This window comes from Montipora foliosa, chromosome 2 (genome assembly GCF_036669935.1).
Source record: "Montipora foliosa isolate CH-2021 chromosome 2, ASM3666993v2, whole genome shotgun sequence".
NCBI classification, from domain to species: Eukaryota; Metazoa; Cnidaria; class Anthozoa; order Scleractinia; family Acroporidae; genus Montipora; species Montipora foliosa.
Window position 1 is genome coordinate 48,658,589 of NC_090870.1, and position 18,783 is coordinate 48,677,371.

At 36.4% G+C, this 18,783-nt stretch overlaps 1 protein-coding gene across 1 annotated transcript; it reads right to left on the reverse strand.

Annotated features, from left to right (window-relative positions):
- Window positions 1-630: 630 nt before the first annotated feature.
- LOC137993392 (zinc finger CCCH-type with G patch domain-containing protein-like) lies at window positions 631-17,956 on the reverse strand. The gene is made up of 17 exons (XM_068839219.1): window positions 17,804-17,956; window positions 16,119-16,221; window positions 14,470-14,591; window positions 13,528-13,605; window positions 11,325-11,408; window positions 10,936-11,030; window positions 10,694-10,756; window positions 10,247-10,315; window positions 10,062-10,153; window positions 9,681-9,853; window positions 7,034-7,077; window positions 6,796-6,860; window positions 5,800-5,912; window positions 5,106-5,160; window positions 3,279-3,394; window positions 2,389-2,471; window positions 631-1,650 (listed from the first exon to the last, which is right to left on the reverse strand). The coding sequence occupies exons 1-17, from the start codon at window positions 17,849-17,851 to the stop codon at window positions 1,512-1,514; spliced, it is 1,542 nt and encodes a 513-aa protein (XP_068695320.1). The 5' UTR covers window positions 17,852-17,956; the 3' UTR covers window positions 631-1,511.
- Window positions 17,957-18,783: the final 827 nt, after the last annotated feature.

Consider the following 18,783-nt stretch of genomic DNA (forward strand, 5'->3'; position numbering starts at 1 on the left):
GAAATGAGTGATTTTCTCCAACATGGTTGCAGTTTCTTTGTTTTTCTCTCTAGGCATAGCCCCACTAGCCAGAATTTTCCTTACACCAAATCCAAACAATTTGAAAACTCTGTCAGGAACTTTGTTGAAAATGCAACCCTATTATAGTCAATCCATGCCCATCCCCATTAGTCCATTAACAGGAATCCCCCCCACCCCCTGAGGAGCATGGCCAAAAGACAAAGTAGAATGAAAGTTTTGAACACAAAAAACACATTAAAGGGGCTATATCACACAAAATCATGTTATTTCATGACACCCAAAAGGTAGAATGTAAGATCGCAATAACCCAAGGCTGCTGACTAAGAAAAAATTTCCAGAGCCCTTCGGGCTTCCAACATTAAAAGTTAGTAGCCCGAGTCATTTTTTCAAGAGCCTAGAATTAATTAAAAGTGAGAATGAATCACCTTGTGATAAGTTAGACGCCCGTTTGAGCTACTCGTTCAGAAATTTGGTCACCCATTCTCGCAAGTAAGGTGTTCCGGGCGACCGTTAGGCAGCAGCCTTGTAACCACTTGAAACCCCTGAGTAACATAAAAGAAATACAGTGGAACCTCCATAGAGCGGCCACTTATTAAGTCTGGCCGGTTTAGGGGTCAAAAGGTTAAGTTTAATACACTTATTTTGGCTTTTCAGCTACAGACTCCCATGCAAATTTTTTAAAATTTATTATGGCCCTGTGATGCAATGTTTCAGTTGCAGACATTGCCTACTTTTCCGGTTATAAATTCAACTCAGTTTGTGCCATAGTTTAGATTGTTCATGCTAAGTTGAGAGAACTTGACCTCAACATTTTGAGGATAATTTGTTTTTTCTAAAAGTACTGTATTTTTGTTCAGTATTTGGGCTGTCTCTTGTGCAAAATTTGTCACAAGCCTCTAAAGGTGTTTGTTTTAGAATAAGGTGACGTTTCTACTAAAGATATTGCTGATTTCTGACTAACCTCTATCTTTTAAGAAGCCACTAGCTGTTACCCCCGAGGGTGGTGACTTAATAGAGGTTTCACTGTATAACAAAAGGAAAGAGAAGCATGGGATTGCATTTGGGTAATCTTGAAAAATATTAGCCCAATGTTTTTTAAGTTTAAGGCAAATCTGTTAGATAAAGGCCATTTTTGCTCAGAATCATCTTAATTGTGATTATTTTATCAGGAAAGGAATTCCACTTTACCATTTTAGAGTATTAAACTCATGATAAATAATATGTCCCCAAACACCCTAAAATAATGCGACATAGCCCCTTTAAAGTGGGCTTAAATTTCAGTAGATGTTCACATCATGGATCCTTTTTATCGGTAGGGTTCCCCACTGATGACTAAAATTGGATAGCTGGCAATTAAAATCTACAAGTGGCATTCTTCGGAGGGAAAATGTTACATTTTGACCATTCTGCTTTCAAGTGCACATCTAGTCTGTGATAATTACTACAGAACATATCCTCTTTCGTTTCCACAGTAGTGATGTGAAATGCAGCTAGAATACAGTTAATTTTCTGTGGTTCTTTCTATGGGTTAGCTTCTGTTGTATGCCTTTTTCCTTTTCTTGAAGTTGTGACAAGTGAGCTTTCATGGCTGTCACCTTCTGTCTAAAATGAGATGCAGCTTTTTCATCCCTAGAAATCAAAATAATTTAAGTTATCATTAAGATGGGCTGGATGTTACCAGTTACTGCATGGTTCAGGTCTAATGCAGGCACATGAATAAACTATTACAATCTGAATGCAGTGCAACCCAGTAGTAAGGGAACAAGATTGCCTTAAGATCCCAATATCCTGGTTCAAAAATCTTTGAATTTGATACTGGTAGTCCAGGTTCAATTTCTTGGCTGTACTTGTAATTGGCTTGCCTCTGACCAGGGAGGCGCCGCAGCCTCATGGTTAGCTAGCGCGCTTGCCTCCAGATCGAGTGGTTCGGGTTCAGGTCCTTTCTGGGGACATTGTGTTGTGTTCTTGGGCAAGACACTTTGCTCTCACGGTGCCTCTTTCCACCCAGGTGTATAAATGGGTACCGGCAAATTTAGTGCTGGGGGTAGCCCTGGGATGGACTAGCATACCATCCAGAGGGGAGTAGAAATACTCCTAGTCGCTTAATGCTACGGAAACCAGGGATAGGCTCTGGTGAGTTGGGCTACTGGCTCGTATGCAGACTTTATTTAAGATTCTCATGATTCTTTAAAAAAGTAATGTTCTGTTCTGTTGTTTCACTGATAACCTTTCATTGGTCCTGAAAAGCCCCTATAGATGTGTAATGGTCAATTAAATATACCAGTACGATGTAACGCCAAACTTAACAAGGAGCTATTTAAATAATTGGACTTGAGCTCATTTCCTGACTGCAGCTTGGCTACTTACTTATCTACATGTCTGCTGAGAGCTGTTTCCTCTTTCTTTAACTGTTTCTTCACTACTGATATTTCCTCTTGTGTTTTAAAGAGCTGTGGCAGGAAAAAAAGGAATGCTGATAGCCTGCATGCACAAAAAGATCAATGCACATAAGTCAACCTTTAGGTTGCAGTACCAAAAAAGCAGGTTTAGTGCTGGTTACCTCTGAAAGAATCGAGCTCAGTTGCTACATTAAATGTGTATGATCTACCTCTTCCACCATTGTTAATTCCTGGGAACACATCCATTAGACAAGGGGTTTTACACAATGGAAATGAGCTTTAACTCTGGATACATGTTCAATGGTCAATAAGGATTTTGCAGTCTTGCAGTTTTAGACTGCTAATGTTTCATTATAATTATAAGTACTGTTATTGTTAGAGCGAGTTTCAATCGAGTCTCAAAACCAAAACCAAAGTAATTACTTTGGCCAATCAAAAAGGACAGAGACAATCCGGTAAACCAATTAAAACTCGAAGTAATTACACATAGCCAACACAAAGAGCGGGGAAATGCGCACATGCGAGCCACAATTGGTTTTGGTTTCACTTGTGATTGGTTGAAAAAGTGGCGCCAGAACTTTGAACCAATCACTGAGAGAAGCAATGCAAAACAAAAGCAATTCGCTAATTACTTTCGACACTGAATTGAAAACCACTCTATCATTATTATTATTACCCACCATTTATTATTATTATTATTATTATTATTGTTGTTGTTGTTGTTAAGTAGAGAATAAACTAGCCATTCAAAGTCATAACAAAGCAGTGCTCACGGTTTGCCAAGCACTGCACCCTCAATGAAAGCTTTCCATGGTCATTCCATATCTTGAATAGTCTTGTATTTTTAATTAGCTGTACCTGTAAATTCCAGTTTATGCTCTTGTCTTCACCTTTCTTCTTTTTTCCTGTTTCTGTTTCCTCAAATTCACGTGCGCTTGTTCCAGGAACAGGAACCCTTATATCGTGTATATTTCCTGAATTCAGAAGAAAATTGGTCATGATCATAAAGGTTGGCAGTTACAATAATAATATTATTATTGTAACTGCCAACCTTATCATCATTGTTATAGGATATGTTCTAATTTATTCACTTTGAGGGACTTGACTGTATATTTGATGCCTGAAATGCAAAAGTCATCTCAAGAGTTGGGGCTGCTTTTCACTGGCATCATGAGCACAAGCAACACAAATAATGATTAGTGTATACTAAAACAGTGGATTAAGCATTGAAGGCGCACAATGAATGGCTACTCAAACTCCGCATCTCCATTGCTATTCACCTCCGAGCAACTTGCACTGGAGTTGCACCCAAAAATATTGCAATAATTGCAGGAATAAATGAGTTAAAAACATTTTTTTGTACCATAATTATTGTTTCTCTGTTTTAGTTATGCTAAAACAACTTTTAACCCCCGTGTCAGTGGGTAGTGGTGGATATTTACTACTAGCCATCTCCACTTCAGTAAATAGTTGTTAATTAAGATTACAGGCAGGACCTCAACAATCGAAATCAATAATCGATTACAATCTATATCAATTAATCGATTGATATTGATAATCGATGAATAATCATGCGGCGATCACAAATTTTTTTGTGATTATTGATTGTCATCGATTATAGATATTAATCAATAATTGATGGGAATCAATCAATTAAGTACATCGATTATCATCGATTATCAATATCAATCGATTAATTGATATCGAATGTCATCGATTATCGATTTTATCTATTACCTACATGTATCAGTGACCCTGAAGATCCTCGCTCATAACCCATTAATACATTTTGGAGTGGTTTAAGTAGCAATAATATGCACTTTTTGACTGTGTGAGAGGGCCAGATGGGAGAACAATATTATTTGCAAAAAAATTTTTTTTTTAACAAAAAGGTGAATATCTCTCGCTATGATTCCTGGGAACGAGAATCGCCTGGAATAACTCTTTGCTACTCAGTACATCATTCTTGGGAATTTCACACGGAAGATCGAAGTGAACGTGGACGTATGCACAGACATATCCCGTGAGACATATAAAGAAAGAAGAAGAAGACATAACAATAAGCTTAATCATGTTTGAACGACAACTGCGTCCCCAGGTCAGTTGAATCTTTCGAATGAACTCGCAGCTAAATCGATCAGATATGTTACTAGTACTTGTCTTAAAGTGGTACTATGACGAAAATCGCATCTTTCCTATCTAAGCCATTTTGAAACATAAACAAGAAGTCTGCGTGAGGAGAAAAATGCTGTTTACTTTTTTCAAATATCTATTTTCGTTCCAGAGATATTCGAGCTTTTAAAATATGCAAATTAGCCAAGTGCTGACGTCATACACTCAACCAAATTTTGTTCAAATATGATGAAAAGAGATATCTCAGCCAATTTGTATCAGAAATTTTTGATTTTTTGCAGTAAGATTCTACTAAAATAAAATGTTCTCCACGATTTGAGCTTAACAGTTCTGTTACCATGGCATCATACTGGGTTCCAGACCTCCCCCATATTAAAAGCTTTTCTGGCCACCTTTGGCATTCCACTTTGATATTAATTTTGCTAACAGCATTTCATACTCATGTTCCAGCAAGCAGATAAATCTCGCCTGTTTGTCCGAATTGTCGTTCTTCAATAAGAAAAGATAACATCTATAACATTGGTGATAGTAATGTGTGTGGTAACCTCTAACCTCGCTTGTGTCCAAGCTTTGTGTTAATGAAATCAAATATGTCACCACCTGAAGCCTGGAAAGTGCAAAAAGAATCTCAGTCTGTAAATAACGGATTTGCCCACAATCCTACAACATAATACACCATTTTGATATGAATGACAGTAGAATTTGTAAAAAAAAGTCTTTAAAATTTTGTTAAGCATTATATAGCCTCATTATGTAAAAAAAAATCCTTGCAAATTGCAAACCTACAGAAGATGAGTTAGAGGTGGAAAGGCTTGGATTGGGCCAATTTTTTGTTTCCTCATTATTTGTTGTTATTAATTTTTCTCACTTATTCTTGGTGTAGAGCAACATAACCTTAACCAAGTAATAAAACTGAAGAACTGAGCACTCAGGCAGACTTGACTGCACCTTTTTAATGCAGAACCCACAACTTTATCTCATCTTTTTTTACTTGTAACTGCCATTATTCTAACCTCTTCTGGAAAGAATTAGAAGGGCATGGGCTCCAATTTTCAAATGACAAAAGTGTCCTCGACATTCAATGTACTCTGTATTTTATTTGTAGTAATATGTAAAGACTAAAGAATGACCTTTGATTTACTTGTTGAGTAATACTTAAGTTAATGGCAAAACATTCAGTGACTACAAAGATCCTGGGATTTAAATGCAAAATTGCTTTGAAGTGTGAAATTTTCATTTCTTCCACCTTATCTGGCAGCTTGATATTTTTAACTTGTGGTGTTTTTTTCCTTTTCTTCTTTCCAGGTTTACAAAGTTTGTTATTCTCTCGCAGCTGTGCAATCTTGTCTAGAGATTTACCTACAATTTAGTAGAGTGCAACAAACAAAAATTTGTTACTTTAGAGGTCTATTCATCAACAACACGGCTGCCCCACCCAAATTCAAACACAACGGAGTGGAGGTGTATGTCATTGTCTGGCATGCAAGTAATGGAGCCGATAATTTGTAGCGATGTTAAATAATGTATGATTTGCACAGTAATAGAAAAGTATTTCCTAGTACAATAGCCTAGAAAACCTACAGTTCTTTCTGGGACTCAAACCACCAAGGACAATTTTAAGAATTGTATGCATTTTGGCCAAGAAGGTTAAAATCAATTACAAGTACCGGTACTTTTCATATTTTTTAAAAAAAATGAGGCTTTCATGTAACACAACATTGGTCATTTTATTTCTTTCTGTACAACAGGTTAATTAAGCTCAAGCAATAATTTTTATAATTTACTGAATTTGGTTTTTGAGATATTCAGAATAAACAGGGTGGTCAGCAATAACAAGTATTAATAATATTATTATTGTAATTGACTCATTGACCCCTGGGAGTGAGACATAACAGATTCTACTCTGTCTAAAGCCAGACGAGTTTACTGACGTCAACTGGGAGCATCCTAGGGCATTTGATGTGTCAGTGGGTTAAAGTAATGAAAGTACAGGAATACAAATAAAAGATTTCCTACAGTAGGTTTATGTCCATACTGAATATGATAGCCAAAAACCTACAGTTTATTCAAGGACTCAAACAGCCATAAGATGTTCTTCAAAAAACTGAAAATTATTATTGGAGAATTATTGGAATTTTTTTTATTTTTGGAACCAGTCTAGGCAGGTTCCACTTGCCTCAACTTGATTAATGATTATTCTAATCTATTCTAATTGTAGTACTGTTGTTTATTTTTTTTTTACCTTGAGGTAACACCACGGCTTCAACAGGCTCTACTATTCCACTTCCATCCTTACCAAGGCCTTTCCTATGAATCCATAATCCAAAGAATATTTAAAACTAGTACAACACCATTTTATTGACCTTCCTGACGGCTAACACTTCCCAGCATGCTAGACTCGAAATTTCAACATTATTTAGACTTTAATCTACCACAAACCTTTGCTCAAAAAATATTATCATACAATAGTCCAGACCTACCCAAATATATATCCCATTTTGACCATCAGCTTTGATCCAATGCCCTATGGGAAAAAAACTCTCAACCAGTTATTTTCTTCGAGCAAAAACCACAGATATTAACTGAAATTGATTTTAAAGTTGAAAGCTGCTTGGAAGAACTATCTTTTCCTAAGCGGTAAGCTATTCAATTAATTTTAATTTTTGATTGTTGTATGCGTGAATGTGGCAGGAGTTTTTGTCACATTGATTCAAAATTTCAAAAAGGAAATACTAGCTAAAATTAACGATAATAATAATAATAATCACTTTATTTGCATAATAAAAATATAAACAAAAATTAAAATATCTCCAAAATGTAAGAACTATAAATTTACAAGCAATACAGATATTTCTGTTTAAAACTGTTTTAAAACTTCCAAATAAACAAGTAAGTAAATAAAAAATAAAAAATAAATATTATTATAATATAACAATAATAATAGTAATAATAATATTATAATAATTATTAATAATTATTATAATAATAATATATAATAATTACATATAATTATATATAATAATTATAATAATAATCATAAACAACTTTATTTAACCAATTGACCCCTGGGAGTGAAACTTAAAAGGTTTTATTCTAACGCCAGACGATTTTACTTGTCAACTGGGGGCATCATGGGGTACATGAGGAGTGAATGGGTAAGAGTCAATTCTTCTAAGGCTGCCGGGAGCTAATTGGGTTTTTGAGGAGACGGGATTAATCAGGGTACCCAGAGAAAAACCTCTCGGATCAGAGAAGAGAACCAACAAACTCAACCCACATATGACGCCAAGTCTGGGAATCTAGCCTGCATGGGCCACATTGGTGGGATGTGATTCCACCCACCACTCACACGCCATCTCTACTCCCTAGAAGTGGAACAAGTCATGATTTACTCAGAAAGGGAAGGCAATTGCAAGATGAAAGGAAAACCATTTTCATCCAGTAATTTGCCCTTATTTTTTTATTTTTTTTATTTATTATTGATACTAAATGTCAGTAGTATCCTTACAGTTTTAACTTACATTAACTAATTAAAAGATACTTACAATATGATACATACTATACAAACTGCTTAGCACATGCTTACAACACTTAAAAACAGACAACACACAGAAAACATATACAAATAACTATACAAATTAAGCAATATTATTAGTTGGTGAATGTCTTGAGGGGTACTATTATTTTAGTCTAGACCATTTCTTTTGGAATACCTGCAGGGCATTATCATAATTATGATCATTTGCAATTATTTTATTTTTCAATTTCCATCAAGGTCAAGATTTGTTTTGTCTATGTTTGTAAATTGACTAGGGTATTACTAAGCCTGCAACTATGAATATAATACCTTGAAATATGTAAAAGGTAGTACAGTTCAGAAACTGTAGATTTCCAAATACATGTATCATCCACTGTACCTGAACATAATTCTGCAGGGAATTAGGTGGTATCATTATTAATTAATGCCCTCAATATTTGGCAAACTACCTGTGACCTTGGCTCAATTTTCAGAAACAGCATTTAAAGAAAAGAAGGGGGATGCACAATCTGTGATCCACTGAGGCATTTGTGCAAGGCATGTTACATCAGTTTTATTATGCTCAGATTTAAAAAATAAAGTCTAAAAGCCTCAAGAAGGTTTAGGGTTAGGTTAGGGCTGATTTCAAGTGGCTATTTTTCAAAGAAATCTTTTATGCCTCACTTGCTGTCTTCATAATCTGCGAGGCATAATAATAATAATAATAATTACGGTAGTTTATTTAAGTCTCAAGGTTATTTAGTTGAGCACGAGTGCTCTACTAATTGGGGAGACTACAAATCAACTGAAATCAAACAAATCAAATCTTGGTTTTTGAGGAGAGGGGAAAACTGAAGTACCCGGGAAGAAACCTCTTGGCGCAGAGTACATGTACTTAGAGAACCAACAAGCGAGGCATAGGTAGTCTATAGGTGCAAGGCAAGGTGAACTAGCTTTTATATTATGCCTGGATTAGTTTTTGCAGTACAGGGCTATTTTGTTATGCATAGCTGGCTCACATATTGACTTGAACAGATTGAAGTGATAGAAGTCATTTTTTGCGAGCAGCCTTATTTTGTTATGCATAGCTGGCTCACATATTGACTTGAACAGATTGAAGTGATAGAAGTCATTTTTTGCGAGCAGCCTTATTTTGTTATGCATAGCTGGCTCACATATTGACTTGAACAGATTGAAGTGATAGAAGTCATTTTTTGTGAGCAGCCTTAATTGCACTTGAGCTCATTTTCATTTAAGTTGCTATCATGATTATTCTTTTCACTTGCAACTAAGACATTTTACCATTTTGGAAATAAGCGTCCTTTGATCGATGTTCTGCATTCATATTTTCAAAGAATTTGGTACTGAAGAGTCAATTCTGAAGTCAAATAAAGAATAAACAGTTCTGACATGAAACTTGCAGCCTTGTTGGTTAAAATGACTGCAATTTTTCCAAGCTAACCAAATGTGTACAGCTACACACAAGTGAAAATTTTTTGAGTGAAAAGGGGAAAAACTAAACTTTGCTTGTTGCAAAAAAAGACCTTTTATTACTGGAAACACCTCAGAGTTTAGTTGGACTTCAAGTGTCACAGTTTAAAGGAACTTACTTTTGTATGTTCTTCCCATTCCCCAAGGCGAAAAGGTCCTGTGGATGGTTTCCATGACAACCTCACAACTGCATTTTCTTCATCATTGTTTTCATTTATGCTGTGGATATCCTCATTGTCACTTGAAGAACTCGAAAGGTCGTTATCTGATACATTTTCAGATTCTCTTTGGTCTACAAAATGATCAGCAATAAAATAAGGTATCACCACAAATAATTATTAAAAAAAGCTGCTAAAAATTATTTTTAAGAGCTGCTTTTGACAGTCACCACAATCAGATCCTGTACACAACAATATGGATATTGGATTGTGTCTCGTCCTGTAACATTAACACTCTCAAACACTGTTTTATTATTCTCAATGATGCTCCAGGAAACTTACCTAATGGCAAAATTCCATCCAAACCCAGCGTGGCATCAGAATTGTATGTATTGTAGTGGACAACAAATGAATGAGAATCTTGATCTATGGACCTACAAAAAAAATTCTTTCTCTTTTAACAACCTGTCAAAAGAGGATAGGCTGATGGTGAAGAATGTTAAATTTCACTTTGAGTAAATACTCACTGAATTGTAGCCTTGTACCAGACACCATCATCATATCGTGCCAGGCATAACTGACCACACTGCACCTGACTTTAAGAAACAAAGGAAAAATTAGAGGAACCACTAATTAGGGTACCACTAGTTGAGGTAAAAGTCTCTTTTCCTTAAGGAACCATTACTTCTGCCCAGGCACTGTCAGTCTTTTCACATTTGTAATGCCCACACTCCTGGATATAGTCATCTCCTCAAGCCAGAAACCAAAAAAATTCACAGTGTCCCCTCAGTTCACCAGCCAAAAATGCTGAGCGACAACACAACATGTACATCATAAAAACAATAAATTATAAATACGACTTTTCTAATAAAATATTATTAGTTAAGTATTGTAATAATAGTAATAAGAAGGCTCACACAAGACACTGCAATGTATTGCTCACATATAGCTCAAATTTTCACCAACATTGTTACCTGAAATCTGGCTCTTTAAATGGCATCAAATCCTCAACACTAACCAAGTAACCATGGGAATATCTAAATAGAACAGGAAATTTAAATGTAACTAAATTTATTTAATAATTTTTTGAAACTATTTTTTTTTCACCAATGCAAGACAATGGCAAAAAAGTATACCTGTAGATAAAGTTCATAATTTTGAAATAATTAACAGTATGTTCATCATCATAAATACAGTTACTGTGGTACAGACTGACCTGCAGGTATTTTCAGAAAACCTACACTTGCTCTCAAGGAAATATGGGCAGGGCATCATGGATTGATGAGTAGGGTTCATGAATAACACCCTAACCTAACAGGACAAAAAAAATCATTATACATGAATCAATTCTGGTAACTTAAGTCTATTTTCAGTGTTATTTCCAGTTTCCTAAAAATTTTCTTACTTTACGGGTGTTTACACAACTTAGATCAAGCTGATTTGCTCCTCCTTCTCACAAGTATAATTACTGGCAAGTTATTGGCACAAAAACTGCATTTAAGTTCCAACAAAAATAATATTGCATGTAACAATGATTCTTTTCATCACATGTCAATTGCGAAATTATGCTGGTACTTTATCACTGATTTTTGTATTAATTAATACCTTAGTTTCTTCCATCCCATCAGGTAATTCTATAGATTCCAAATCAAAAACCATGGCATTGTGGTGCTCGGTAGCTCCCCAGTCCTGAAACGACAGCACAAAAAATTAAAGTTGAAAATCACTTCAACCTTGATTGTTTAATTAACCCTTTGACGTCCAAACTGGTCAAAACTGGCCAGACTTAGTATTTTACTCTGTCTAACGCCAAACTATTTAAATTGAAAGTGTTCTGTTTTAAGAATTTCCTGGGGGGGGAGGGGGGAATGCCCCCAGAATCCCTGGGTAGCTTGCACCTTTGGCGCTCGCAAGATGCCTTAGGGCACCAAAAATGTCAAGTTCCTTTTCTTTCAGAAATATGTCCGCTACTTTACAAAACTGTTGAACAACCCTGTCTCTACAGTAATGTGAATTTGACCTTTTGCCCTCACACTTTTGCATCAATTGAATTCTCGTCTCAACGGATAGGCTTGTCGGTGGTAGAAGCAAGTGATTCTGCTTTTAAAGCTTTGACCCGGCCGGCGGGATCGTTTTGTTCTTGAGCGCCTGTTAGGTTGTACCATATATGAGTGAGATAGCTGGCTTTCTAATTTAAAGGTTTTGTTTGCCTTGCCTTTTTTCTGCATTTCTCAGCATATCGTTATGGTCTTTGGTATTTTTGCCTTAATTTAATTTGTTTCACTCGTTCTTCTGACTTCTGCATTGTGTATTAGTTTGTGGCCATGAGTTATCGGTAGGTTGGGGGTGTCTCAAATTTTAGAAAATGTAAATTAATGAAGCAAGTAGGGGTCCTCCAAATTTTTTAGATAGATCTCCCCTTCCCCCCCCCCCCCCAAAAAAAAAAAAAAAAAACTTAAATACTGCTTATCAGCACAAATCACTGTTTATGAACAATATTTGTAGACAGTCTGCTGAGCAATTGACCCTACTCACTAAAATTATTGGTCTTTGATATTAGCACCCAAGAGAAGGATTTTACCCACTCTTTGAAAAATTTACCGGTACCTACTTACCGGTAGTTTAAAAAAAATTACCATGTTAAAAAAATATGACCTTGTGAAAAATTAAATCCCCTAGTTAGAAAAAATTAACTGAAAACAAAAATTAACTGTAACATACATAATATTATAAGAGATGGCGAGGTCAAGTTTGAGATTTTCATGTTGAGACTGAAGGTTCCGGGTTAATAACTTCTTAATTCTATGGCTTTACAGTTCATTTAAGCAGAAGAGATCACAACCAGTAAATTTGCAAGCGCCACCATCAGCACATTCAAGTTAAGTCAGTTGAACTAACATGTATGTTTTCCATCAAAAAATATATTTAATATTCAAGACAACTTACTACCAGGGTTGTCATTAAGTTTTGAAGCAGGTGTAGCACTCAAGATTTCACCCGTAACATGTAAATAAATGGTCAAAGGCCATGTAAAGGAAGGCCCGAAGGGCCAGAGCCCCTAGGGGGGTCTTGGGGCATGCTCCACCAGAAAAGTCTTCAAATTAGATCCTCGGAAATGCATTTTCCAGCCCTCTGAGGTGCAATCAATCAAAAAGTGATGAAAATAAAACAGGGCAAAAAGATAAACTTCACAATGAATAAAGATATTTACTAACCATGTGGAAATGGTCATGCATCACAGAACCTTGAAAAATGGTTAGTGGAATCCCATTTATATCAAGTACGATGCATTGATAATTATTTTGTTACTGAAAAAAATGGCGTCGGAATCCAACAACGATCGATCGGGGGTGTTCTTCAAAGGTTTCTTACAGAAAATGTTTGGATTTTTATTAAAAGCACGTCTTAGAATCAGGAACACAGACAACACAAGGCAGTAATTATATTTTCTGTAGAAGGTAAATATTTATAAATAAATTTCAATTTGTTTTGCACCATGAATATTCATTCTGCAGCAACCATCACCCGTAACATTGACTGGGCTAAGCCGTAACAGGTGTTACGGGTTACGGCCCCTAATGACAGCCCTGACTACAATTTGGTGAGGTAAATTTCGTCAACACATTCTCAAGAAAAAAATCATCCATTACAGACATTACTCCAAAAACAAAATAGGGATCAAGACAGTACCTAACATGGAGTCATGGAACCAAACACAAAATAAACACCAACATTTAATTTATCTCCTTAAAGTTTTCCATAAGGTTAATCCAATGTCCTTAAAAGTATGTCAAGTTTCCCAACTTACTTGTGTGTATGAAATTCGACATTTCATTCCAGTTATATCATCCTCTATATTCAAAGAATCTTCATTATCAAGGCTGTCCTTTAATAAAATCAAAACATCAAATGAAAATGTTATTATGATTATCATTCAAAAATAATAATGTATTTTTTAGTATTCTGAAAAAATATTTTATACATTATTACAAACCATCATCAATGATATGACATAATTTGGAGTGATGGCCATAATCATTTAGTAAATTTTCAGCTCCGACTATTGCATTTCTAGCTTTTTGATTGGCTAAAAAACTCCGACTATGAGGCAATAGTCGAAGTTTTACGTCATATGGAAAATAGTGCGCCAAGATGCTCTTTCCGGACGCTTTGTAAAATCGTGGAAATAAAAATCGGCGGCAAAACCTGGTTTGAGAATTTACTAAAACATTATTATTCCATTCGCCCTTGTTGGATATGAAGTGAAGTGATTATAACCAACTCGCGCCACGTGCTCGTTGGTTATTTTATCACTTCATATCCAACTCAGGCTCATGGAATAATTGTTATATATCATAGTTAACATCTTCAGTAAATCAGTACCATCTTCATTGACAACCAGTGAAACAGGCTACTAAGGGTGCATTCGATTAATCATATTCCGGAATCGGAATACATGGAATAGAAGTTAGAAATCCTTTGTTTTTAAGGACATTCACATGAAACTTGTCAAACACTTGCTTAAATGCTATTTTAAACATATCTTTATCATCCTTGTTGCCTCAAAATGCCAGACATACCGTTTTCAATCATCACTTCACGTATTCTTATTCCGGAATAGGGTCAATCGAACGTGCCCTAAATAGTGACATACAGTCTCTGATTAAGTTGGTTTTATCACTGTCAACCTCTGATAATAATTAAGCGACATAATTATTTTTAAGTGACATCTTTCAGCCTAAAAACTTACTCTTTCATCGTGATTGTTTAAATCATAACTTTCATTATCTCTTGATGGAGAATCACAAAATGTATCTTCCTCTTGTTCAAGCAACTGCAGTAATTTGCTCTTTTTCAGTGATAGGAGACTTTCTGAGGGAAAAAAATTACAATTTTTTTCTATTATTAACATTAATGTTAATATTATTATAATTTATTATCCTTGTTATGGCCACCTTATTTGAAATCTATGCAGTTTTACCAGCATATCCAGATCTATTTATAATTCAAGGATATGTTGTGACCATTTTATGCATACTGCGGAAAGAATGCCATCATGGTTACACTAGGCTAAGGCTTGAAACCTGAAGAGGCCAAGTTCTGATCCCACTAAAAGCAAAAAAACTGACAGCTGTTGTTGCTCCATGGCTTTTGTAACTTGATAGGGTAGTTACTATAACCAGTGGCTAATCTTGCAAGTACACTGTAGCATGCTTGCCTGCCTCCTGATATTCTCAGATATATAATACATGTAAGTCTATTAATTTGTTTATTGTTGACATGCACATATGGTTCCCATGTTCCTTTCCAAAATACCAATACACTGCATGATTGTACATTATTTTCCCACTGCAGTTCTTACATTATGCACTGTCAGACATTCCAACCCACCCGATTTGATTGGGGAGTCTACCGATTTGATGTGTTGCCTCCCGCTCTCCCGATTCTTATCAGATTATTCTGATTTATCATGAAGTTCTAAAAACAAGGGAAAGAAATTGCTTATCTTGGGTATTTTTTTGCGATCTGAGAGTAAAAAGTTACATATTTCACTTTCTTATCCTATAATGTCTCACCCAGTCTCTCCATTGAACCCCCCCCCCCCCCCCCATGCAAACTCATAAGGCCAGTGCCTCCATAGCTGGTGGTAGTGTTGGGGAGGGGCACTGTGAAATATTGCCCTTCCCCATTCTCCATGCAGCTTTGTCACTTGTTAATTTGCCTCTTGCGTCAGCTATGCAGGCTACAAAAATAATAATAAAATCTGACCTGCTAATCGCCCTTTCTTGCAGTCGGAGACTGAATTACTAAGGGTGCAGCTCGATGAGGTCGGACTGAAGGAGCTGTGCTGCCGGCTAGGCGCTCGGCCCCTGAAAACGACCCATGTATGACCTCGGAGCACAGTACCACAGCCTGATGGAATAGGCCGGGAGTCGATTTTGAGGAGGGAGGAAAACCGGAGTACCCGGAAAAAACCCTCAGAGTCAGATTGAGATCGACTGAAACTCAGGCCACATACACGTACGACCCGAGCCAGAGTTGAACCCCGGTCACAGAGGTGGGAGGAACGGTTGATGACCACTAAACCACCCTGACTCCCCAAAAATGGCAGACAAGCATTGGCAAGAATAAAGGTCTTACAGAATACCACAAAAATGATGTCAAAATGCAGGAAATGCCACTTGAGAGAAACTAAATTTGCAAAATTTCCTTGGAGGATACCCCTAGACCCCCCTACAGGCTTGTGCCGTCAGTGCTAAAAACTACTCCCTATTTTCCTGCAAAAGGGGTTGGAAAGTCTGCACTGTGCTGGGATACTTTTAATAAAAAGGCAATATATTGGCTTCATGTCATTTGGAGATCATCATCATACTTCAACAGTGTGCAACACTTGGGTACCTTCAGATACATGAATAAGTTCAACGAGATCATCTCTTAGCTTCACGAGATCATCCTGCCCTTCGTCACCAGTACTTTGCAAGACAGCCTGAATCTGTAAGAACTGGAATGCAACATCATATTTATTGTTATATTTTATTACAATGTATGCATCTGTTAAAATATTTTTGCCAAGAAAAAATCACATTAACCCATTGATACCTCTAACGCCCTAGGATACCCCAAGTTGACAAGTATTTAAAATCGTTTGGCATTAGACAGAGTAAAATCTGTTAAGTCTCTCTCCCAGGGGTCAATAGCCTAAGGTTAAACTTAAAATTCTAACTTGAGTGGCAATCTATTTGAGCCAAATTTACCTACCACAAGAGGAAAGCCCTTCAACTAATTATTACTATTGCTAGTGCTTGTTGCCAATATAACAAGCACTCTGATGGGCTAAGTGCTAGGGTTTTATTCTTCAATAATGCACACAGAATGAATGATTAAGAATTAAGCAAATTAAGGTAATCAGAACACTAAATAGGCACCTTCCTCTTTGTAGTCATTTACATTTGTTTGGCCACTGATTCTTGACAGACTATGAGAACATGGACGAAATATACCTTTAAGCAAATTGAGATTGTTATATTTGTCTTGAAAACAAATGCATTTTTTGACAGAATACACCAAGTTCGAGAGACCCTGTAGCTTTCCAGAGAGCGTCTGGAAAGCTACGGCATTACACCGAAACACCATCACCCCACCATACATTGAATACTAACCAACAAAGGTTGGATTTTGAGATCATAACATTTTAGGATTAATTGTATTCAATATATGGTGAGGTCATACATGGTCTTTCGGTGTTTCACTGTTTCGTGGTTTAGTAGATGATAAGACAATGAACCTAGCCCTGATAACAAAGGAAGCTACAGGTAATAGGGACCAGTGAAAATAGCAGTCTGGAATCGGCAGGTATATTTTGCAGGTTGAAATATTTAATTATAACTGGAAAACCACTGGCACGTAAAAGATAGGTAAAGCGATAGATTTACTGTGACTGTTACATGACGCTGTTTATGATAGACGGTATATACTTGTGAAAGGGTGAAGTTGCACGTGTTTTTACCATGTGAAAGACCCCAACTACTTTATGTAAGAACCCATGATGAGCATATGGGTTATTAACTATTTTTAGTGCCAGAGGTTTTCCAGTTGTACTTAAATTGCAGCCTGCAACCTGCAACCTGCAAAACATACTTGCCGGTCTGGAATAAGTACAGGATTACTAGAAAGTGCATGAATGTGACTTGTTTGGTCTTTGCAGGAAAATATCTGACCTTGGTCTTGCTGTATTGACCTTGCTACCACTTGGTCAATATGGCAAGGCCTCAGTTGTGGATAATCCACAACTGAGATTTTTCCTGCAAGTAGACTAGTTATTAAAAATTCAAAGTTTAATTTGTGAAGACAACGATTTATGTAAATACTTCAAATATTTAATCTGAGCTGTGCAGCAATATGGTGTACGCCTATCCCGTTCTTACCGATTATTCCAGATGAAATTAAAGCAAGTATAATGAAACAGCAATCAAGAGTGTGGCAAATTTTGGTCGCATTGTCTATGCAAATATTTATCGTACGGAAACAGACTTGTAAATTAAATTTACGATATTTTAGACGATACCCCCATGAATACAACTTACTTGCTCTTTATATTGTTCCAAATTTTTTTGAAGTAGTTCTTCATCCATTTAACTAACCCATACAGCTGTTCCTTGAATCTTGCAAATTCTCGTCAGGCGTTCCAATAAGGTGCTTGACTTGCGCGCTCGGTCACTGGTACCCAGTACCAGACGCGCTCGCTCTCTGTGTTTCAGACCTCTCTCTCCGGAGCCCACATTTTCTCGTACATCTCTCCGTCCAAATCGTCCATACTTAGAACATCTTTCCCGCCAAGTATTTCAATCAACGCACATGGTCTCGGTTTACGTCACACATGTATAAATTTAACAAGAGAAAAAAAAAAGGACATTATGGCTCTTGAAGAAACCGATTCCCGGTATGTTGGGATGCTAGCTGGTTCGTCGCAAGCGTTGGAAAAAATCATCGCCGAATTTACTTCCCAAATTCTCAGTTTTCAATAATCAAGCATTTTCGGAAATTTGCTTGGAAGTGCAATGCAATATACGTATTTTCATGATAATTTTGCTAAAAATATAGGGTCTTACTTTCATATCTCAATGGGGGCCTCATTTCCTGTTTATCACTAAATATTGAATCTCGGCTCTCAAAATAGCATCAAATTTTATTTGCAGCTAGAACTGGAGTAAGATGCGGGGTTTATCTCGTATTTACATCAGAATCCCACCCACAAATTTCTTTCCTGTTCGTTCTTAGAATCATAGGCCTAAACGTTGGTTATTTAACAAAAGAGGTCCATAAAGTTTAAGATGGCAAACGAAAAAAAAAAACGTGAAACCATATCATTCTAAACCTTGCTTTCATCTTTATACGACTTCTTATACAGTTGCCAGCGCAAGAATCTCAGTAGCCCATTGCGCTCGCCGTTTAACTTGCTTAAGTAAGAAAAGCCAGTCACATACAGAAACTACTTGACTAAAGTAAGCCTGCCTTTTCTACGGTAAAATATTTAAAACATAACCGAAAACTAATACTGAAAAGA

What these genes read in the sequence shown, in the direction of transcription:
- LOC137993392 (XM_068839219.1), bottom strand. Translation starts at nt 17,851, where the DNA reads ATGGATGAAGAACTACTTCAAAAAAATTTGGAACAATATAAAGAGCAA. An exon ending in AAAATGGGATATATATTTGG is followed by an intron (nt 6,861 to 7,033) that starts GTAGGTCTGGAC and finishes ATGGATTCATAG; the next exon opens with GAAAGGCCTTGGTAAGGATG. An exon ending in ATATCAAGCTGCCAGATAAG is followed by an intron (nt 5,161 to 5,799) that starts GTGGAAGAAATG and finishes TGCACTTTCCAG; the next exon opens with GCTTCAGGTGGTGACATATT.